Genomic DNA, 21,204 nt, shown 5'->3' on the forward strand with positions numbered 1-21,204 from the left:
TCTTCTTGACCCTTCTTGAGTAAAGGATCGTGAGTATATGAGCGTTGTGTATGAAGGGTCCTGGTGCAGCTAGGATGGTTTAGTTCCTGAGAGCGCGCTTCAAATGCCAGGGAGAGGAAGAAGCCATCAGATGCAAATGTTTGGTGTTTCTTTGTTTCGCAGGCAGAAATGCAGCTGGTGAAGGGTATCTCATTCACAATAAGTGAATGTCAAACAGAGGTCGTAAACAAGGAGCCGCTTTGGCTGATGCGTATGCAGTTGGTATAGCAAAGTTGAGTGAACAATGAAGCGAAAAGACCGACAAGAGAAAGCAGAAAAGCAAAAGAAGGAGTACAAACAGACGGGAAGGATCCGAGTCAATAGAATAAGGCGATCACAAAGAAGAAAAAGAAGAAGGAATGCTGCATTCCAAGCGGAAGGAGAGATACAGATGCGGTCGCGTAGTTGCTCCAATATCTTTCTTGGTGTGCATGTTGGAAGCCGTAGATAATTTACGGAAGATCGAAATAGAAATGGAAGGTGGTTGGAAGAAGGAAAAGAAAGAAGGGGGAGGATGAAGTGAAGGAAAGAGAAAGAGAGTGACGAAATCAGGAGGGCAGGAGTGAATGTGGTGCACCTTGAGGATGATGGCTTCACTGGCGCTTTTGGCAGTGTTCGCCAGCTGGCAGGCGGATGTGACCGACACTGGCAGCCGCTCTTTATCTATACTAACTGCGTAGGTACTATCTACCCGTCTCTCCCTGTCTTTGTAGCTAGGTCCAAGGTAATCTCATCTGCTTTTAGAAGGGGAGGGGAAATCATGGATACAGCAGTGTCACAATGTGCGATGCAAATGGAGTCATTAACCTCACTTATCCTACCTCCCTTTCTGCGTGTCTGCTACCCAAGTACCTGCCTTTTTGTGTATATAGGAACTTTGGCAGTGAATCGCCCCAGCTCGGCTACATGTGCCAAAATCTTGCATGTTGCTAAAGAACTCTGTGTAACTCGACAAATTCTTATGTTTGCTACCGTTTTTCATCTCGTATCACTACATTCCGCTCACCGTGATCTTTCAGAAATGTTCATCGTAACTATTGAGTAACAGCAAAAGATACCTACATGCCTCTCATGGAGAGGGGCTACGACTCCGTAACGCCGTGTTACTTGAACCGGGAAGACGTTCAATGTTGGGTTCCAGAGAAATTGGAAGAAATATCAGGAGTCCAACCACACATCTGGCTTGCAGGTTTTTGAGTGCAATCAATCAGTGGTTAGTGCAGCAGAAAGTGCAATTCCAGCTCTATGGTCATCATCCTGACCCAACCTGGACAATGAAGCTCTTGATCGTGACGCAAGTTACTTCGGCTTTGCTGCCCGGTACATCGTGGCTAATCCATGTACAAACCAGAGTGTTGTGTGACCATATCTCGGTCGAGCCATCGGTGAGCACGATATGGGCCGTGCGGGTATTTCACCAAATAGGTGGTGATGGATAGAATTCGTCTGTTTCCCGCTTCAGAATATTACCAGAAGCTTCACTGTTGATATTTTACTTGGGCATATGCTAAAGACAGGAGCCCCTGATTCCATCAGAAAGCACGGCTATCGGATTCGTGTGGTTCACAGCAGACAAATGTCAAGATCCTTCCATTTCATGATATCTTTGGTGTGCTGGTACAGCGAACATCGGGATAGAATTTCCGCAGAGAGGACATGATGCATTATCCCCTATATACCAATCATCGTCGTCGTCTTCGCCATCCTCATCCTCGCCTTCTGACACAGGGTGTTCATGCTCTTCGCCCTGTCCAACGTCTTGTTCTTCTTTTATCTGAAAAGGCTTCAGCACTTCATCCTGACGTTTAAACATGACAGAAATGTCCCTGCCCACTCCCGTTTTGTCATCCGCTGCACCAAATACCATATTTGCCACACAGATATTGAGCATCTGCAAATTCCACCGCTGCCCCCTTTCAGGCGATAAGCGTCGTAACAACGGTAGCAGGGCATCAGAGACGAGCTTTTCTGCGATATATTCTATGTCATTCTTGAAGCCAAACACATAGTTTGGCAAGGGTCCCGAGCGAGAGACTCGACCATATGCCTGGCCTTGCGCTGAGTGCAAATATGCCCAAGACCTGAGTGACAAGCGCAAAGTCTTGGGTCGAGCAATCCATTTTTGTGCTCCCTGAGTGTCTGTTCCAGGCTCAGTCACAAGAAGGTCTATTCTCATTCTGCGAATAAGAGAACAAGACAGCTTGTGGAGTTCTTCTGTAATTTGTGTTATGGCATCCAAGCCCTTGTAAGTATCCTCGATGCTAATCTGACTAGGCACGTCACTGGCTTCCTTTACCTCAGTTCCATCAACTCCGTGGAGAAGGCCCCAGATTCGTGTACCTACCCCCTTCTCTGCTCCAGGTCCCATCAATAGAGTCTCTATAGTTGAGGGCGAGATACTGGGATGGAGGCGAACATCGGCGACGGTAACGGGGTTATCACTCAACTCAGGAATTTCAGAGATGCCTTTACTCATGTCAGCGCCGGCATGGGTTCCTAGCGCGTGAACAGTCTTGAATCCTAGCCCAGGTATCTTTCGCAGCTTATGGGTGTCTACGAAGGCAATCACCTCGTCCTCGGTAGTCGCTAGTAGCGTTGTTTGATTGCGAGGCTTATTCTTGCTACCCACAAGCTTGCTAAGCATCTTGTTAGTTGAGATGCCGCAGGTGGAGGTAAAGCCGTGCTTTTCTTCCACTTGAAGTCGTAGGAACTGGGCAAGATGAGATCCTAATACGAGGCGCAAATAAGCCGGTTCTTTTGTGTCAGGGGTTGGAGAGGCTGTGCCCTCAACACAGCCCGCGACGCTCGTTAGATCGCACTGGAAACCCCGTTCAGGGTCATTTTTAGAAAGGAAAAAGAAAGAATTTTCCAAAAACTCCAGATTCAGGCAGGCAAGGTTGTATTCAATGATGTCTGTTACGTCTACAAGGTGGTAAGCCTGGTCAGTATACGAATCTGAATTAGGTACGGGGTATATGCAGCACAACGACATACCCATGAAAACCTCATCAAATCCTAAACGCTCGGCCTTATTATTCCAAGAGAAGGATTTGAAAAAGTTGAATAATGTCTTGCTCATGTCACGAAAGGGTGTGAGATCTTCACCGTCTACAAGGACGAGCTCTGGGCACTTGCGTTTGGCTTCGGAAACGGACATGAGCTTTGTGAGACCACGGGCACGAGCGTTGTAGTTGCATGTTGCCAGGCAATTCTTCTGCTTAACGCCCACAGGGAACTTCTTGAGCTCTGGTTTCTTGTTCTCAAAGACCTGCGCGTAGAAACAATCGTAATCCTTTTTCGATAGGTCAGTAAAGGCTGGAACATGGGATGGCTGCAACGAACGAATTGCAGTATGATTCGGTCATCATTCCGCCGAGGCCTTTTCTTGCTGGGCGGCTCCATCCTCTACGCTGACTGGCAGTCTGAAGAGACCGCGGACATGTAAGTTTCAGGTTTGAGGTAGACTGGATAGGAGTAAGAGTCTAGAATTGAGAGAAGACTCTGAGGTCGGTCTTGTATTCCTCCCAGAACGCCGCTGCAAAATTGCAAAATTGGCCATGTAGTGGACGATTGATTGATCGATAGGAAAGGAAAAAGCAGAATTGTACTAAGCGTAATATTTGGGAAGTTATCTCGCTTCAATCATTCACGATGCTATAGTCCAGGCCCTGTGTCTGCCTACTGAGGCCGCTGCAATCTGTGCCTGAGGTGTCGATGCGTCCTTGCCTGTGAATGGGGAAGGAAGGTATGGGATGTGACTTACAGCACAAACCTGCATATTTTCCAATTCATCCTATCGCTATACATTCAATCAGCTCTGTCACCGCTCGAATCATTTCGACCATAGCAGCGTTTTCAGACGGTATGCCTGTTGAGACATCCAATGTTGATATAACTTCTCTGTTATTGCATCAACTCTCCACAAGCGCGCCCAACAAATTACCATCACAAATCCGATATAGCGGTGGACATGCATGGAGCAAAATGACGTTGAACGCAGCGAGCAAGCCAGTAAAGTTAGTAGACGATATGCTCGATGCCATGTCAGTCATCGATCCTCCTGCAAACGCCAATACCTCACCCTTGCTTTGTACGAGACGATAGACGCGATGCTCGGCTGGACATCACGAAAATTCCTCTAAACCCGCAGGACGAATTGATACCTGTGGCCCAGTCACTCCTACTTTACCCCGACTTCGTTTCTGACTCTCGACCATCTCCAGTTAACATCACTCTGATCCCCCGCTGTGACCCCTGTTGCGCAAACATCACCACGCCCGTTTCGACCATCCACAGTTGAGCTGTAGCCGCCCAAGTGAGGGCTTGATTCGCTACAAGAAGGTTGTCTGGTCCCTCCAATCACATCAACTCCCAGCTTGGAAAGACGTGCATCGCGACAGACAGATTGTGCTTACCGCAATTTGAGTTGTTATTGAGAACTCCTTGTGGTCCTTGCGTGATTGTTCTAGGAATACACTCGCCTTTGTCAGCTCTAAATGAATGTAATTTCAAAGAACATGGCTGAGGCTTCGAGAACGAGGACTGGCCTTGTCTAGATCATGGCTTAGAACATGGCTGAGCAGAGTCTCCACCGGCGTTAGTTCTTTGCTTAACAAACTACTATCGCGGAACCATTGTCCACCTTAGCATGATCGGCTTTGTCCTTGCAAGCAGAAGAAAAACAAACTATGACAACAGACGTCCACCATCAGCCCTTCTTAACCCTTCAACCACGATCCCACTACCTACTGCGAGAGGGGAACAATAACAACCCTCTTGCATAGACGCCAGCGCGAGTGAAAGAGCCGATCTGTTAGCCGCGTGATTGGACTTGGTTGGAAGCTTACCAGGATCACACTTCTACCTGGGCGCTTGCGCCTCTAACGTTTTCCACAAGTTGCTGTGACGAACCAACCACACCACACCTCAGTGACATACCCACCCATTCGGTACCCTTCCCTCAGGTCAGAGTTTCCAGGGCTAAATCCTCCTCAACCCCCCAGCTTCCGCGTCTACACCATAGAGGATTATCACACTGCATGCATGGTTAGGGGCGCTTGTCTAGGTCCGAGGACTGGGTTCAAAGAAAGGACGATTACCCTGGTTCTGTCTCCCCGCCCACAATTGACCCAGTGCGATGCATGTCTCAATGTCTATCATCCTATATAGACGCAATGTCCTCGTTTCTGGTTTGTTTGCTCGTGTTGTTTCTGCGTTTTGACATTATATCAATTTACTGATCCCTGACGGTTCCGGTCTCTCGGTAACAGCGTCTTCGGCTAGACCTGTTCGACATTGCTTGCCTGTTGGTTCATAGACCCAACCACCTGCAACAGTGTGAGGGCAATCTAGCAGCTCATCTCTACCCTCAAGTGTTTGGTATATCAGTCACCTTGGCCCATCCATCAACCAGGTCTGGCCAACATCATGGCCTCTTCTCAAGCTCCTCTCAAGAAGCCACGGCTCTCCCTCCAGATCAAGACATCATGTAGCCCAGCCACAAGGTCATCAAGGAGTTATGCAGTTGACCCGAAGGACCCAACTGCCTTTAATACGTTATCCAATGTCTATGTCACCACCATCGAAAGAGCTGCTCCGTCCCTGCCTGAGCCTATCACCGCCATCAACACCCTCCAGGCATTCAGTCTTGAAACTCCCGTGGAACGTCAGGACCCAAAACATAGAGTTGTTACTCCCTATGTCGCTTCTTATCCTGAGACTCCGTCATCTGATACAGCGCCGTCGCCACACCCAGGGCTAGAAATCAACTACCCCAGCACTATGACAGCTACACCTCCCCTTTCTGCTGGACCTGTCGATTCCCACACCAGCAAAGCCTTTAGTTTCTCGCCTGCTGATATCTCAGCGGCTCCGGTCCACAAATCTCACTTACATGTCGAGAAACGCACGCTTACTCGCCCAACATCTCTGGCGGAACTGGCCACACAAGCACCCTACACACATCCTCGCTCACTTCACAGCATCTTGCGCAACTCGCCCCTTCCACCGCCTACTGCCATTCCTCCACCTTCACCCAGGCGGCAGTCACGACGTCTGCAAGACAAGGCAAATCGACGAGTGTGTTACAACAACCCTCTGACCCAGGAGATTGTTACAAACAAGTACACAAAGTCTCACATTGACTTGCTTGTGGAAGAAGCCTCGCCTCACTCTCCCCCCTGCGTCCCTCCACAGCCCCAAAATGCCATTGACCTTGCTCTCGCGTTCATGCCCAACGAGATCCAGGATGGCGGGCAGACACCCGGACCTTTTGAAGATATGCGTCGTCGAATGACAGGCCTAGGTGTTCCGAGTACGCCTAGTTCGCCCATGTCTCCTGCAGGACCAAGGGGTATTTCGAAGCGAAAGAAAAGGGAAAAGAAGCGCCGTTGGGTGTGGACAATCGGACAGGAAGAAGAAGATGATGAGCATGTGGGAGGGTCCATCGCGGCTTTGAGGGCTGAGGCAGCCAAGTCCAGGGATGCTGATGAAATCAAGACACCTGTGACTGCCATCAGGTCTCCTCCCTTCACTTTTCTCACAATGCCAACACCGAGCACAGATAGGTTCGAAAGATTGGACAGCATTCTATCTGAGAACAACGATGTCGAGATGTCCGATACGAGCAGCTGTCTCACAATACCAGAAGAAACTCGCTATACCACTGCAGAGATGGATCTAGACATCAAGACACCGATCGCTCAGCACGATGATAGCGAAAGTTCAGATAGGCTTCTCCTGCCAGATAGCAATGTTGGCGGCTTCAGTCTGAAAAGGGATTCACCAGTGCCGCCAGACATGCTACGTGCAGAATGAGCTGGCTTGGGGCAGGTTGGATATTTTGATTCTATGTACTTATTGTATTCGCTGACCAGTTTTCAACGTTTGGTCGAACCGATTGTATTCTTCTTTTTTTGGGCTTTTTAGGGAGTTGGGACATCATGATACCGTGCTCACGGAGAGTACTTATGAGAAATGAATAAAAGCAAATGAACAAAGCGGGATGTGTTCTCTATCGTGACAACCAGGCACTTTTTGTCGTGGATGCAGTTGCAACCTCTCGGACTTGGAGGTCTTGATTTCCTTTCCATTCTTCTTGCCTTGGTGTTACCCAGAAAAACCCAGGTGTACAACAGGCCCAGCAGCCACCAAGAGAATCAGAGGGATAGTGAAACCAGCGTCCTGATCGACTGTATCTGAAAGCTTCATACCCATTACTAATTAAATCTTGGATACGTTGCGAACTATCATTCTGCTCGAGACGTTCAATCAAAAGGGCGTCTGTATCTCTCCCTATAAGCCAATATTCATAGTGGAGTGGAGAGTAATGTTTCCTGATGTATTTATATTCTTAGATTCAAGCCCACAACATCGGCCGGCATTGATTTCTTATCAATAAAATAGACAGCATCCCACTGTAGCACATTTCGTCATTCTCATCATAATATTCCATTTCAAACGCTCAGAATAGGCAAGATTTCCAGAAAAACACAGCTTAGCTCTCAACAGAGAGGGCCTTGGCACCAATGAGCTTTCCATCGGCGTGCGAAATAACCCAATATTCGATTCTTGTAGAGTCTCTCGTTACTTGGTAAACGCGCACATCGTTGCCCTGAGAGGCTTCGCGAACGGCTTCGATGACGTCGGTGTACTTGCCATGAGAGTCCCAGCTCAGAGGGTCGAGGATCTGGATCTCTGCCGACTCGGGAGAGGAGTGGTCGATGAGCTTGGCAAATTCGGCTTTAATCATGTTAGTTGCGGCTTTCATGATAAATGTTGGTTCACTTACTCTCTGTGGGTAGACCATTCTTGCCCTGCCACTTGAGAGACACCTCTTCGAAGGGCTCGTCTGCGTCAGATGTGTAGACGATCTTTTTGCACACATCGACGATAGGCTTGGGCACCTCAGCGCCTTGATCTTTTGCCTTGAATACTGTCTTGGCCTGTGTAGATGCACCTGCGCCAGTATCCTGGTTTGCCTTGTTCAAGAAGGCCATGTAGTCGTCGTCGTTGGACATCTTGAGGGGTCGCGAGATGCTGATTAGTCTCTGTAAAGGTCGGGAGAGATTTGCTGTTCGCGGGAGGATATCTTGTTTGCGAAGAAGAGAGCCGAGACTCAGGTTGGTGAAGCGTCTGAGAGGGGTACTGAATGGCATTTGGGAGGGAGAGATGTCAGGTGTCAAGACAAGCACGAATGCATGCGCATGCGGGTGCGGGTGCGGGTGCAAGTTTGGAATGCGGGGTGACGTCAGGGTCAAGATTCACAGCAGGGGTGACTCAGCCAACCAGAACGATTAGATCGACGACAAACTGAAAATGAATTGATGATCCAAGTGTCTAGCAGTAAACTAACAATGAGCATAATAGTGTTAAACTGATTATGTTTTAAGAGACTAGGAACGTCTGTAGTGAGGGGATCAGGTAACGATTCAAGCATATTACGAAATAGAGAAGAAAGGACAGTAGTTCTGTTACTTGTTCTCACGAAGCCGACGACAAGAGAAATACTGGAAAATTTTCATATTTTGGACTTGATCAAAGACAGAAAACCTTTACTACGGCATCGCAGAGTTCGTTACGGCAAAGAGACATCAACAACACAAAGTCACGAAACGTATCACGGGACGGCCAAGGTAGAGTCATATTAACATTGGGAATCTCGTTAGAATTTTTGATCACCATCCCTCTTCTAGCTGGACTTTTTTTATGCTCCATGCCAGTTCATACCTGACCCAGCCCAAACGCGAGGCGTAACGAACCAACCCTTGACACCGATGCAATGGAATGATTGGTTAAGACACAGAAAGAAACAAGCTGCCGCTTTAAGCGGAGGCAAGGTCCTTCTTGAGAGTACCCTGGTACTGCTTCTTCTCGGCAGGGGTCTGGAAAGCACCGTGTCCAAACTCGGACGAGGTGTCGATCCACTTGAGGCTGACCTTCTCGAGGGCCCTTCGGGAGGTCTGGGGGAACATGGTCTTTCGGAGGGTCATGACACGCTTCTTGACACCAGGGATGGAACCCTTGAGCATGACGAAGTCGTTCTTGACCTCACCGTAGCGGACGAAACCACCAAGACTGTGATATGTTAGCGAGTCGATTAGCAAGGCATAGAGCAGGAGTTACGTACGGAGTGATGGTCTTCTTGGTAACATCGATCTCGGTGGCGGCGTTGTCGTCAGCGTCGCCCTTACCAATACGGTAGATCTTGTGGTTGACCGAGGTTCGGTGATGGTAACCCATCTGACCGGCACGGGCAACAGTCCACTGGACGTGGGAAGGATGCCAAGCACCAATACAAGCGACCTTTCGGAGACCCTTGTGGGTCTTGCGAGGAAGCTTCTTGGTACCCCAACGGGCAGTGACACCGTTGAAACCGTGACCCTTGGTGACGGCGACGACGTCAATCATCTCGTCCTGCTCGAAGATGCTGGAAACATCGACGGGCTTCTCGAAGAGCTCCTGACCGAAAGAGACCTTGTCGGCGATGCTGCCACCGTTGACCTGGATCTCCATAAGGTGGGCCTTCTTCTGCTTGAGAGGGGTCTTTCGGATCTGGGTGTGGGCAAGGACACGGACGACGGTGCAGTACTTCTTGATGCGCTCAAGCTCGCGGGTGATGGAAGCACCGTTGTTCTCGGAGTGCTTCTTGGCGTACTTGGTGAAAGCCTTCTTCTTGGACTTGTACCAGTTCTTGTAGAATCGGCGCTTGATCTCGTCGCTCAGATGCTCGGCCCAAACGGTGGTGAGGGATCGCAGGCCTCGGGGGGTCTCGATGTAGCCAACCAGACCAACAACGATCATCTAAAAGATGTTAGCCATAGGCACATAGCCAAGCGGGCTGCATTGCTCGTACAGGAGGGGTATCAACGATCGTCACAGCCTCAACAATTTCCTTCTTGTTGGCCTTGGCGCCAGGTCGGTCGAGGTCACGGACGATGGTGGTCATACCGGCCTTGTAACCCATAGCGGCAGTCAGGTGGACGGGCTTCTTGTGGTCATCCTTGGGGAAGCTATTGGTCCCAACACGTTAGCTATTGCCATTGCTGCTGGGAGATATTGCCCAAGAGAATTTTTTTATAGTTTTCTCCATCTTGGTGGACCAGAAAATACTCACGACTTGACCTTTCCACGGTGACGAGCAGCGCGCTTCCTGGGCAGATAAGCCAGGGAGCCGTGACGGGGAGCCTCAAACTTTCGGTGCTGTCACATTGTCAGTCTCTCAAACAAATTGAAGCCATTGTCGTCGTCGACAGGCTGTACTTACACTCATCTTGGGCGGGCTGTGTGGTTTGAGGGGGTTAGTATGAACCTGAGTTTAACAAAGCCTGGGAGAAGAAGAAGTGATAAAGGAAATCAAATGTGGGCGATATTTTAAGCGAATTGTTCGAATTTCGTGCGTGGTCCGTGCGTCTGTGCTTTTTTCTTGGTCTGACCCTGCTAAATTCTTCACCGAGCGCTCACCGAGCGCTCACCGAAAAAGAGCCCTCATTGACTTCACGTGACTCGGTTTTGGACGTTGATGGGCCATTCAGTCTTATACCTCAGTAGTCTTTCTCATTCCGTGGAGATGCCCCAGGCTGATACTTCTCAGATATCATGCCTGATGACTGTCCAATTCCTCGCTGATGAGTGTGAATTTTTTACCATAAGCATTGCTCTCTATCAAGTTGAAACTGTCCTTGATCCGATTTGAGGCTTAGCGTATCAATGATAAGGTTTGCGGATTTTCACGTCCTTTAGCACATTATTATCAAGTCAAGGCAGAGAGAGTAGAGACGGATACAACTGAGTTTTTATTGATTCGAGTTAGGAAATTAAATATGCATAATGATCTTGTTCGCCGGTGACGTCGTAGCCAAAATAAACAACAAAGACCATAACCCCGGCATGACCCTCGGTTTTGAATTGTCTCTCGAGCCTCCCCATCCGCACAAAAGAAACCCGTGCCCCTGGTAGTAGAAATGGTGGTATACAAGAAAAACACAAGACTAGACGACGCAGGTAATAATAATAAAAAGTCTTCAACTCATGACGAACAAGCGGCAAGTCAAATTACAACTCATTCAACTTTTGGGGCGGCGGAAATTCCGTTTACACCAGCGTTCGCAGGAGTTGATGTCTTAGCGTCTCCAGCGGCGGAGCTAGGACCAGAACCATTAGTGACAACGGCAGTCTTCTTCTCATCTTCTCCACTGTCGTCGTAGTCCTCGTCAACTTCCATCTTTCTGGCTGCTCGTTCAGGCTCGGAAACAGGAGCTGTGCGAACAGGAGGGGCATGCTCAAGACTGGGTGGGCGCTCCTCCTTAGGGGTTGCCACAACTGGTGGCTTCTCGTGAACGACTCCGGACATGGGGGTTGGGGGTCCTTGCTGCATTGGAGGCAGATGGCTAGGACCTGAAGTATGACTAGGTGGGTGATGAGCAGCATCAGAAGGATGGTAGCTCTCGACGGCATGACGAGGAGCTGATTCAGGTCGACGAGGCTCTTCACGACGCGACTCCTCAGGCCGGCGAACTTCCTCAGGACGCCGAGCTTCAGATGAGTTGCGGCGGTAGTTGTCCCGAGGAGGTGTAGACATTCTTCGGTGACGACCGTCATCGAGACGAACTCGGTTCTCTTCGATGGCTTGCTTCTTGGCAGTAGATTCCTCCTCCCACTCTCGCATCCTCTTGGGTCCAACCGAAGGCGGCCTGTCATCCATCCTTTGCATGGCAGCTTCCGCCACAGCAGGCGGGGGAGGTGGTGGAGGTGGACCGGCTGGTCCTGGGGGTCCATTCTCGTTACCAGGGGTAGACATCTCGGGGTGCTGGTTGTATAGTGGAGGCGCTTGGTGCTGAGGATAAGCCGACTTGGGTGAAGGCATGCGGTTGTCGTGGACGGGTCGGCCATCAGGGCGAGGGCTGTTGGTAGGTCGGAAAGGCGCCATACCGTTAGGGCCGTTAGGGCCGTTGGGGCCGTTGATGTTGTTCGATGGAGGCGCTGATGCCGAAGCTGAAGGCGCTGCTCCAACCCAACTAGGATTTGCGACGCGGCGCTCCGAGGGCGGGGCAGAGGGTTGAGCCTGGGGGGGTGCATGAGGCGGTTGAGAGTACTGATGGCCAGGAGGAGGGGGAGGAGGGGGTGTTTGGCCACGGCGTGGGCCGCCTCGACCAGGATCGTTGTAGGGTTGGCGAAGCTGCTCTTGTTGAGGGCTTGGTTGCCGCAGTGGTGGTGCTGGTCCACGGAATTGCTCAGCACCTCGGGCTTCATAGGGGTTTGGTGGCTGAGGAGGGGGGTTGATGTTGGAGAGTCTGCCTGCCCAGTTTTCTCCTGGGCCCTGTGGTGGCGGTGGTGGACCAGCAGCCGGTGGCTGTTGGGTTGATCCTCCCCATTGAGGACCGACGGGGCCAGCTGCCTGGTAAGCTTGAGGGTGAACATCGGCGGGTTGAGGAGCTGTAGGAGGAGGGCCTCCGTTTGTGCCGCCAGAACGAAGAAGCTGTAGTCTTGCCTTGATGTGAGGGTTGTTAGGATCAAGCTCAGCTGCTCGTTGGTAGGCATCCAAGGCATCAGTGATTTGGTTGTTACAACTCTCATACTATAACAAGTTAACACACGGCGCAGGGCAAGTATTTGACTGGCAAGACATACCAATGTTCCAAGATCATACCAGACCTCAGAGATGTACGGATTAAGTCTAATAGCCCTGGAGTAAGCGTCGAGGGCATCTCTGTACTGGTTGATCTGGTAGTAAAGCACTCCAATGGAGCACCAGAAGGTGGGGTTCTTTCCATCCCTGTACACAGCTTGCTGGTATGCCTCATAGGCTTTGGGATACTTTTGTTGCGACATGTAGCATCGACCTAGGAGATACCAACTCTGCGCATCCTGATTATCTAATCCATGTGTTAGTATAATTAGTGATGTATGGTTTCGACTGATATATCGTACCTGCGTTAACCGATTTCTCCAAGTATTGGATTGCGCGATCTTGGCTCTCATAGGTGTTGCTTTGCTGGTGATGTAACCAACCGAGTTGTTGAAGAACCTTGGCGTGGTTCGGGGAATGGTCCAACACACGTTGATAAGCCGCCTTGGCACTGTCGAACTAGGGACGGGTTAGATACAGCAAGGCAGTGTCCGGCACCGTTTGTTACTTACATCTTTTTGTTGTTCGTGGACGTGGCCAATTTGAAACCAAATATCCTCTTGAGTCAAGGGCCCGGGAGGGGAATTGACGATGTATTTAAAACACTAAAGGTGTGAGCCGCGCACATCAAAAGTGGGCACGAGACAAGGAAACTTACATCTAGACTCTGATTCCACTTGTTTTGTTGCTTGTATATTATACCGAGTCGGAAGTAAATCTCGTTGGCCTTTTCGAAATCGGGCTGGATGTTCATAACTTGAGAGAAAGCCTCCTCGGCATAGTCGTAACTTCCATAACGGTCATACAATATACCGATGCCATACCAAAGCATGGGGTCCTAAGTTACGCGATCAGTGACTACGTTCTCATCGATCAGGTTACATGTAATCATCCTTACCTTGGGATCCCTCAGGTTGACCAATGCCTGTTGATAAGCGTCGTAGGCCTTTTGCAAATTTTCTGTCATCAAGTAACAATGTCCTGAAACACCAGTCAGCGATGCATCGTCGCATCGAGTCGGCACACATACCTAGATTGCCCCAGGCTTCACCGTTGTTCTGATCCAGTTGCACGATGGCGCGGAAGAATTCCAGTGCCTTCTCGAAAGCTTCGCGACCCTTGAGCAAAACACCAATTGCGTTCATGGCCTGTGTCGAACTGGGGTTTGCCTGAAGCGCGCGCTCGTAAGCCTGCATGGCCTCGTCCGGGTTGCGCAGGACTTCAGAGTAGCTCCCTAAACACATGTCAGTTCATGTTGGTTTGCGAACGCGACGCGACAACCAACCTATCTGCAACCAAACAGCCTCGTTCATAGCAGCGATCTGATGTGACGGCGCAAAGTGTGCGGGCTGAACTCCGGGCGGAGGAGGTGGTGGAGGTGGAGGCACCTGGCCTTGATGCTGCTGCATCTGCATCATGGTTGGCGACGCGTGATGGTTCGCCATGGTGGTCGGCAGTTGGGGCGGTGATGGAGCTGCTACAGCAGGGGGGTCGACGGCTGATGTGCGACAGACGCGAAGTCGAATTAATAGCAGAGGCTTGGAGGGTTTCGCGGTCGTGAATCAGAAGCTGGGTGGCTTCTGCCGTTGCTGCTGCTCGAGGGTTCGTGATGGGTTGATGACAACAGTCACTGCACCTGCCGAACTAACGGGTAACAAGGGCGAGATGGCGAAATAAAACGGCGACGACAGAGCCGCAGCTAAGGATGGGGTGACGAAATAACAAGCTTACGCAGGGAATGGTCAATTCGAGGCGTAAGTGCCGTTAGTGGTTTGATGATGAGATACAAGACAAACCCAAGGCGCGACGGATGAGGCCTTTCGCGGACATGGAATGCGGTGCAGGTGAAGAAAGTGAGGAGTACAGACAGGATGTGATGGGATGGGGAGAAAGGACGTGAGAGCAAACCAAACCGATTGATCCAAACTCACCTAACCCACGAGTAGCGGGCATATTAAGCGCACGGCCGGCGTAGAGTGGAATGGAGCATAAAACCCACCCACACTGACTGGACTCTAACTCGCACGCCCCACCCTAACTCAACGCACGCGCGCTCAAGGTTAACTCACACCTCAGACTCAGACTCCCAGTTTCCGATGCTGTACCCGGCAAATCACACCCTCCTCCACTGGGGCTACGCTACAGGGCCGGACAGGACAGGCCAGGGCAACCTTCACTGGTGGCGGCGGTTTACGGGCACGCCCCACATCAGGTACGTACCTATCTTGCAGTTCCATTAAGGTAAGGTCTGTCTGTATGAGATAATTATGGAGCATCGAGGTCCCTGTCTTCCACTGCAGTCTGGCATCTGCGACGGATCAGTGGCGCGTTCCGCAAGCTTCAACAGAAGGGGGCATAGGTTCAGAGCCTCCACTCCGCCCCAAGACTCGCGGGCACCTCTACAGTGGTAGTGATCGACGAGTTGAATCGGTTATATGAGATTCTGGGTTTTCACCATGCCGAATTAATTGTCTTATTTACTCATTCAAAGTTTCATTTACCGTCCCATCTATCCATCCTTTCTTACTTTCATCCATACAAAAACAAACTGCGTCCAATACATCTCACACATCCCTCTTCGCTGGTCATGTTATACAATATCATTCAGCCTCTTGCATCGCGGCCGGCCGCAACACTTTTCGGTGCATCTTAACGCCGATCGCAGAGGGGGCGGATGAACAAACGTCATAAAGAGGGTTCAGTGTGCAAAAGGCTACTGTACCCATTAACGTCTCAATTAGTCGAGCTGTCAGGGCGGTAGACAGGTAGGTCTGCTCCTGTCCTGTGACAGAACTAGATGTTGCAGCATGCGTGGAACTGACATGACAGAAGGGCTGTCAACAAACATGCCAGCCAGCAACTGGCAAGAAGCGAGCAAAGTCGCGCACGCACCGATGCTGCGGTGGTGTGTGGTGTTCATCTCGGGGTGCCAAGCGAAACGATACCGATTAAATCCAGCAACGCGTGCACGTCCCCCATCTCTATGTGGCGCATCTGAAATGTGCGCCAAGATGCTCGTCGAGGTACGTACTGTGATGAGTGATGCTGCCCTGTCAGGGTATGACAATTGAGGTTAGGGATGGAGGTGAGACAACGGCAGCAGCGTGATAGGGTTGTAATGCAATGGAGACCTCGATCTACATTTGCTGTCCCTGATGGGAACAACCACGAGTTTAGGATCATGTTCCTTTCGGATGATACCAAGAAGCGACATTCAGGTAATTATGTAGGCAGTGAGTGATACTGCTAGACCCTGGAGAAATGAGTGTTGTATGAAAGTGGTCGAGGTCCAATAAGTAAGCACATATATACGTGATATCATCAAGTACATTACATATGTATCAGACACAGATTAACGAGAAACAGTGACCAGGAGATAATGGGGACAAGGAACAAACGAACTGTGTGACTACGGCACAATCCCCGTTGAGGGATGATGATGATACACGCAGGAAGAGGAGGTCGGTAGGCGGTAGGCCAGATGACACTGTGGCTCTCCAGATCGAGGCGGTGGTGGCTCGACCAGGAAACAGGAATGGTTAATCTTTTCACCGCTCGCCGGAGTCGCCGCTAAGCTGTTCCGGAAGCCATCCACGTGTTTCGGGCCATTCTCTTTGTACAGTCAGCAATCAAAGTCAAAGCCAAAACCAAAACAAGCCGAGTCTATGCCATGCTCCGAAACGGCCTGGCCCTGGTGAGTGGGATGGGGCCTAGGGGAGGGGGGACCCGGGACCACCATCATCGCCCTAGACCATCTCAGAGAAACAAACGAGCGAGCGACCGAGCGGGAAGGGAAAAGGGGGTTCCCGGGCCCAAGCCAAAGGATTTATAGCGCCATTCCATTGCCCTGTCAAGGCTGTTATCCTCTGGCGGGAACTTTTACAATGACCTAAGTTCATGTCACCAACCAAACCAGCAACCAACACGATGTGATGTGATGTGACATAATGTGATGCGATGCGATACGAAATCTGGTCTTTGTTCAATTGTTCGAAGGATCGCAGCCTGCTGCGACAGTTATGCACAGTCCCTGCACATATGCACTTACACCTTATATCCGAGATTAGGTTCTCTCCGCTGCAGTCTTATAGGCAAACGTTGTCGAGATGGAGAAAATCCCGGCTGTATGTCGTTACGACGAGACATTGATTTCAATCGATGGTAGTTTTAACAAACAGTCACAGGGCTGTCCGGGAGATTTTAATGCTCGACAATCAGTTCGAGTCTATCTAAATAAAAAAAAGTTCCCAGCTGTCCACGTTACAACAAGCAAAAGCCAAAAGGTTCACGTACATATTAACCTGGCATCACGGGATCTCCTAGGGTCGAAGGAAGAAGAAAAGAAGGCCAATGCGGTCCGTCGAAATGGTTCAGCCGCTCGCGCAGGGCGGACGTTGCTAAAAAGGGAAACAGTCAAAATGCTTGGTGGTGCTTGGTGCTTGGGTTGGGTTACTTTCTCTCTGCCTGGCTGGGCTGGGCTTGGCTGGCTGGGTTAGGTGGCTAGCCCGAAACAAGAGGGAACTGGACAGACGCTGTAGAGGCCAATCGGTAGACGCACAGCTTCTCCGCTACCTACATGTGGTCGGATTAGGTGAGGTGATGCAATTCACTGCAGCGCGCTTGTTGGTCTTTGGTGGGCGGTCTGGGGATGCATCCGAGAAGCCTCGTTGGAACACACACAAGTTTATTTACAGTACATAGTACGAGATGAGATTACAAAGGTATATGTAAGAATAGTTATTAGACTAGAGAAGCGTTTTGACCCCCCATATCTGCCGTTTAGTAAGAATGAATGAGCTTGCAACGGCCAACCGCGAATGATAACAACAGTTCAAAACAACATGGTCCCATATTGTGGGATGGACGATCTAGTGACCAGCAGAAAAGAGAAGGTAGCAAGGAGGCCCAGAGCGGGATCGTTAGGTGAGGCTCGTTTATTGGCAAAATGAACCCAGGGTATCTGGGTATCCACGGGTAGGAAAGCAATTCAAGCGATAGGATCAAAGATGGGTCCCTGTCTCTGGTCTGCACATAGACCAGGACAGGGCTCGCTCGTCTCTAGTCCAACTAAGCTGGGGCTGTCTGAGCTTGGGCTGGGCGTGACGATGCAGATGGGGGACGGGAGATGACAAGAAAAGGTGGGGCATCCTAACAGTAAGGGGTGAGAGACAGCTCCCCGGGGGAAAAGAAAGACCAAGGGGGCGTGTGTCTTGTAATCTGGCAGGGGGGTTGAAGAGCCAGAAGCCAGGAGCCAGAAGCTGTGCAGTGGAGAAACAATGGGGACAAGAAGATGATGATGATGGATGGTGCGTCGGCTGGCCTGCAGTGTTTTTTTTCCCTCCTAGCCCTCCTCCTCGCCTGCCTAGGGGAAATGGAATTGGAAAAGCAGGGGTTGGGAGGAACGATTAGGTAAGACATTCACAACTGTACGTATCTTGGTGCTCTTTCTTGCAGATCTCAACCGGAGCTCACTACTAAGATTCCACGAGTCTGTCAGTTAGAATTGAGGCTTTTGTCTGTGGCTTGGGTGTCGTATGGTGGACAGGCACTGTAATTAATAGTTTGTTTGCACCAAGGCTAGCGATAACGTTCATGGAAAGAGGCAGCAATTCATAGACAGCCTCAATGATATGGCATAGATCTATCACTTGCATATGTTATTTGGCAGAAGACTGTTGATATCGCTCAGTCCTGTACTATTACACAATACATAAGACTATAGACAGGACTGAGAGGAAAGCTTAATCAAGCACAACGTACATTGAATACCTAGCGATTGTGGCCAAACGGTTGTCTCTCTCCAACTAACCGTGCTATATACCCTGAAGCTTAACTTGGCCCGGGTCAACTAGCGAATTCGACAACGTCGCTATTACCATCAAAAGCCGAAACAATAAGAACTGATGGCTATTTTAGGTAGATGATGAGTTGTCTGATGTATAATACACAATCTCAAGGATACCCTAGCTCGCGCAGCACCAGGTAAATGTCGCTATCGTGGTTTCCGCACAACCTCATTCCACAAACACTTTTCTGTATGCAGTGTAACTGCATGCCGATTGCTACCACGTACATACAGTACATGCCCAAACAAACCAGATCCCATACTACATGGGAACATATCGTGCTAAAAGCTGCGTAACACGACACACAAGAGGTGCTATGATGGTCAAGCATCTCTTTCTATAATATTAGTAGGCAGATGGTAAAAAATGCCCAACTACTTGCTACTGTGTCCATACATAAATAGTCGAGGTTGACAGAAATATCAGACTCGAGGGCCACTCAACTACGGTAGGTATATAGCACAGCATCCAGTATTTAACTGCATCTCCCCAAACAAGGCTACGTGCAGACTCATTCAATTAAGCAAGCACCTTGCAGCAAGAACCAGCTTCTACTGCCGTTCTCCGAAGGTAGTACCGTGACAGTGACAGTGACAGTGATACAAGCGCTTTTCGCATGCCATCGCGATCTCCTGGGCCTCCCAGATAAAGACTGCCTGTCGATGAGGGATCTACAGTACCTTGTACAGGCAGACACGTACAGGGTAGAGTATGCATGTACAGCCTCCAGCTCTCTTCACACCCCCGTAATGTTATTGGCTTGGAACAGCTCCAGACTAACCCTGCCAGGCGGGTTGCATAAAAACCGTGACTGATTTAGTAGTCAGCATAAATGTTAGATCATTCTTAGTGCTTGTGTAGCCTAAGAGTGGTCTAATAATTTCGTCTGGATTGCTTCAAGTCCCTATTTTTTTTTTGTTTCCCACCTGCCTGCCTGCACTGTGCCGCGCGCACGACACCATCACAAACGCTCATCAATGCAGACTATAGTCTGCTACACTTTGCTTTTTTCTTATCCTTTTTCTTTTTCCGCTTTGTTGGCTGCGCATCGTATTTTGTGAGTCCAATCCCTAGCAGGAGGGCTACTGCGAGTTGCACAATCTTGGCATGTGTCAGATTTGACACCCAGAATTCTGCAGATATCCTGTCACCAGTCGTGGTGGTATCAATCATTTACCATGACATAAATAAACATCTCGCGTCAAGTGAGAGGGAGTTAAGTCGCTCCGGCCCGAATCTCCGCAGGCCACTCGTTAACCGGAAATATTGCCAAGACTGGTTGTGATGTGGACCTTTGTATTAGCAACTGAGCTGAAGAATACATAGAGATTCTTGGAGGAAGGAGGGGGAAAAAACCCCAATTATCGTATCTTTAACAGAAGCCAAGCCAACGTTTCAAATTATGATCGATTAGTTGACATCATTTGTAGTATAGTCTGCTTCATGGTCATGACCCTAAAATTTACCTTATTGCTGCATTTACGTAGCTGCTCGTTAGTCTGCTTGAGCCCTGCAGGACACGGGGGTGAACTGCAGGGAAAGCAGAGGAGACCGTTTAATATTCCAAGTCGGGTCGCCTAGGATCTATCTACAGTATGATCTCTCCACCCACAGATCGCGCCAGCTGCTTTTCTCGGACCAAGCCTCTGTTAGCCCTGGTCCCGTTGGTCGGGCCCCCAACCTCCAATCCCATACATTTTGTGTTACTTATTATAAACTCTGGTGCTCTGCACAGAAGGACTCGAGTGCTATTGAATCTCTGTTGGTGCCGAAGCTCCCTCCGACTCGATTACGTGGACAGATCAAGGCCAAGTGGTTCTAGATCCGTTTATTACCGACTTGGCTCCAGAACTCTCCAAGCATAAGGGGTCCGCTGCGGCTAACGCAAAACTGACGACCCGATGAAAATAGGGAATCAATTCCACAAGCCAACTACCGGCCCACAACACGATGAGGGTCGTTTCTGTCGTCGATACTCTTTGCACAGAGTACGTACCTCCTAATTAGAGTGGACGTCAGGGAGCATTAGCACTGGAGAACATAATCTCTTTAACCCTTGAGGTTCAATGTAGGCAATCAGAGTCATGTGACCACCGCTGCAATGAACGCATGCTGCCAATAGCATATCACTTACGTTACTATTCGTATAGTAGCCTAACTATATCTGAAACTAACATATAGTTGTTTCCACTAATAAATGGCAATATATACCTGAACTTTCCTCCTTGTTGTTACATACTTGGTTAAACAAGTTTAGCAGAGCCAAGAGAAACTTAACTAAAGGGCAACAACGCTTTGTTAGTCATACCAATCCCCCAAGACTCAATTCTTCTAGAATGATATTCGACAAGGTTTCAGTTTAGCGCAGTCAAATCGCTTGCTATGCCGGGCCACCGCCCGCTTGAGACAGTGACAGTCAGTCCCTGGAACAAGTCTGTTATCATCCCGTCCTGGATTAGTAGGGTCTCATATCGCCAACTGTTGTGGCATCAAGTGTCAATCACATTCCGACCACGAATACCAAGTCCTACATAAATATCACGCGCCACAATCAATTGTTACCTGAGCATCCCTCGAGTCAGGATGAAAGAACTCCCTAGCCGGTTTGCTCCAAAGCAGCCGCACAGTACAGCACAGCACCACACCAGGGAAAGCTAGATTCCCTTGCCTTGCTCCGTTGCACATACACCAAGT

At 49.8% G+C, this 21,204-nt stretch overlaps 5 protein-coding genes across 5 annotated transcripts, besides 2 other annotated features; 1 reads left to right on the plus strand and 4 right to left on the minus strand.

The window, feature by feature from the left end:
• The first annotated feature begins 525 nt into the window (after window positions 1-525).
• Window positions 526-606: a repeat region.
• Window positions 607-1,618: 1,012 nt separating this feature from the next.
• FPSE_01001 (uncharacterized protein) lies at window positions 1,619-3,817 on the minus strand (the record flags this gene model as incomplete). The annotated part of the gene is made up of 3 exons (XM_009254121.1): window positions 1,619-2,961; window positions 3,034-3,331; window positions 3,803-3,817. The coding sequence occupies 3 exons, from the start codon at window positions 3,815-3,817 to the stop codon at window positions 1,619-1,621; spliced, it is 1,656 nt and encodes a 551-aa protein (XP_009252396.1).
• Window positions 3,818-5,466: 1,649 nt separating this feature from the next.
• On the plus strand, window positions 5,467-6,855 carry FPSE_01002 (uncharacterized protein; the record flags this gene model as incomplete). The annotated part of the gene is made up of 1 exon (XM_009254122.1): window positions 5,467-6,855. One exon carries the CDS (start codon window positions 5,467-5,469, stop codon window positions 6,853-6,855), a length of 1,389 nt encoding a protein of 462 aa, XP_009252397.1.
• Window positions 6,856-7,534: 679 nt separating this feature from the next.
• On the minus strand, window positions 7,535-8,057 carry FPSE_01003 (uncharacterized protein; the record flags this gene model as incomplete). Its single annotated transcript, XM_009254123.1, has 2 exons — window positions 7,535-7,779; window positions 7,829-8,057. The coding sequence occupies 2 exons, from the start codon at window positions 8,055-8,057 to the stop codon at window positions 7,535-7,537; spliced, it is 474 nt and encodes a 157-aa protein (XP_009252398.1).
• Window positions 8,058-8,861: 804 nt separating this feature from the next.
• Window positions 8,862-10,309, minus strand: FPSE_01004 (uncharacterized protein; the record flags this gene model as incomplete). The annotated part of the gene is made up of 5 exons (XM_009254124.1): window positions 8,862-9,114; window positions 9,167-9,840; window positions 9,893-10,049; window positions 10,154-10,239; window positions 10,304-10,309. The coding sequence occupies 5 exons, from the start codon at window positions 10,307-10,309 to the stop codon at window positions 8,862-8,864; spliced, it is 1,176 nt and encodes a 391-aa protein (XP_009252399.1).
• A 789-nt stretch (window positions 10,310-11,098) lies between these two features.
• On the minus strand, window positions 11,099-14,109 carry FPSE_01005 (uncharacterized protein; the record flags this gene model as incomplete). The annotated part of the gene is made up of 8 exons (XM_009254125.1): window positions 11,099-12,613; window positions 12,667-12,911; window positions 12,967-13,123; window positions 13,177-13,269; window positions 13,323-13,502; window positions 13,563-13,645; window positions 13,695-13,898; window positions 13,950-14,109. The coding sequence occupies 8 exons, from the start codon at window positions 14,107-14,109 to the stop codon at window positions 11,099-11,101; spliced, it is 2,637 nt and encodes an 878-aa protein (XP_009252400.1).
• A 2,475-nt stretch (window positions 14,110-16,584) lies between these two features.
• Window positions 16,585-16,632: a microsatellite.
• The last annotated feature ends 4,572 nt before the right edge of the window (window positions 16,633-21,204 follow it).

This window comes from Fusarium pseudograminearum, chromosome 3 (genome assembly GCF_000303195.2).
Source record: "Fusarium pseudograminearum CS3096 chromosome 3, whole genome shotgun sequence".
In the NCBI taxonomy this organism is placed as follows: domain Eukaryota; kingdom Fungi; phylum Ascomycota; class Sordariomycetes; order Hypocreales; family Nectriaceae; genus Fusarium; species Fusarium pseudograminearum.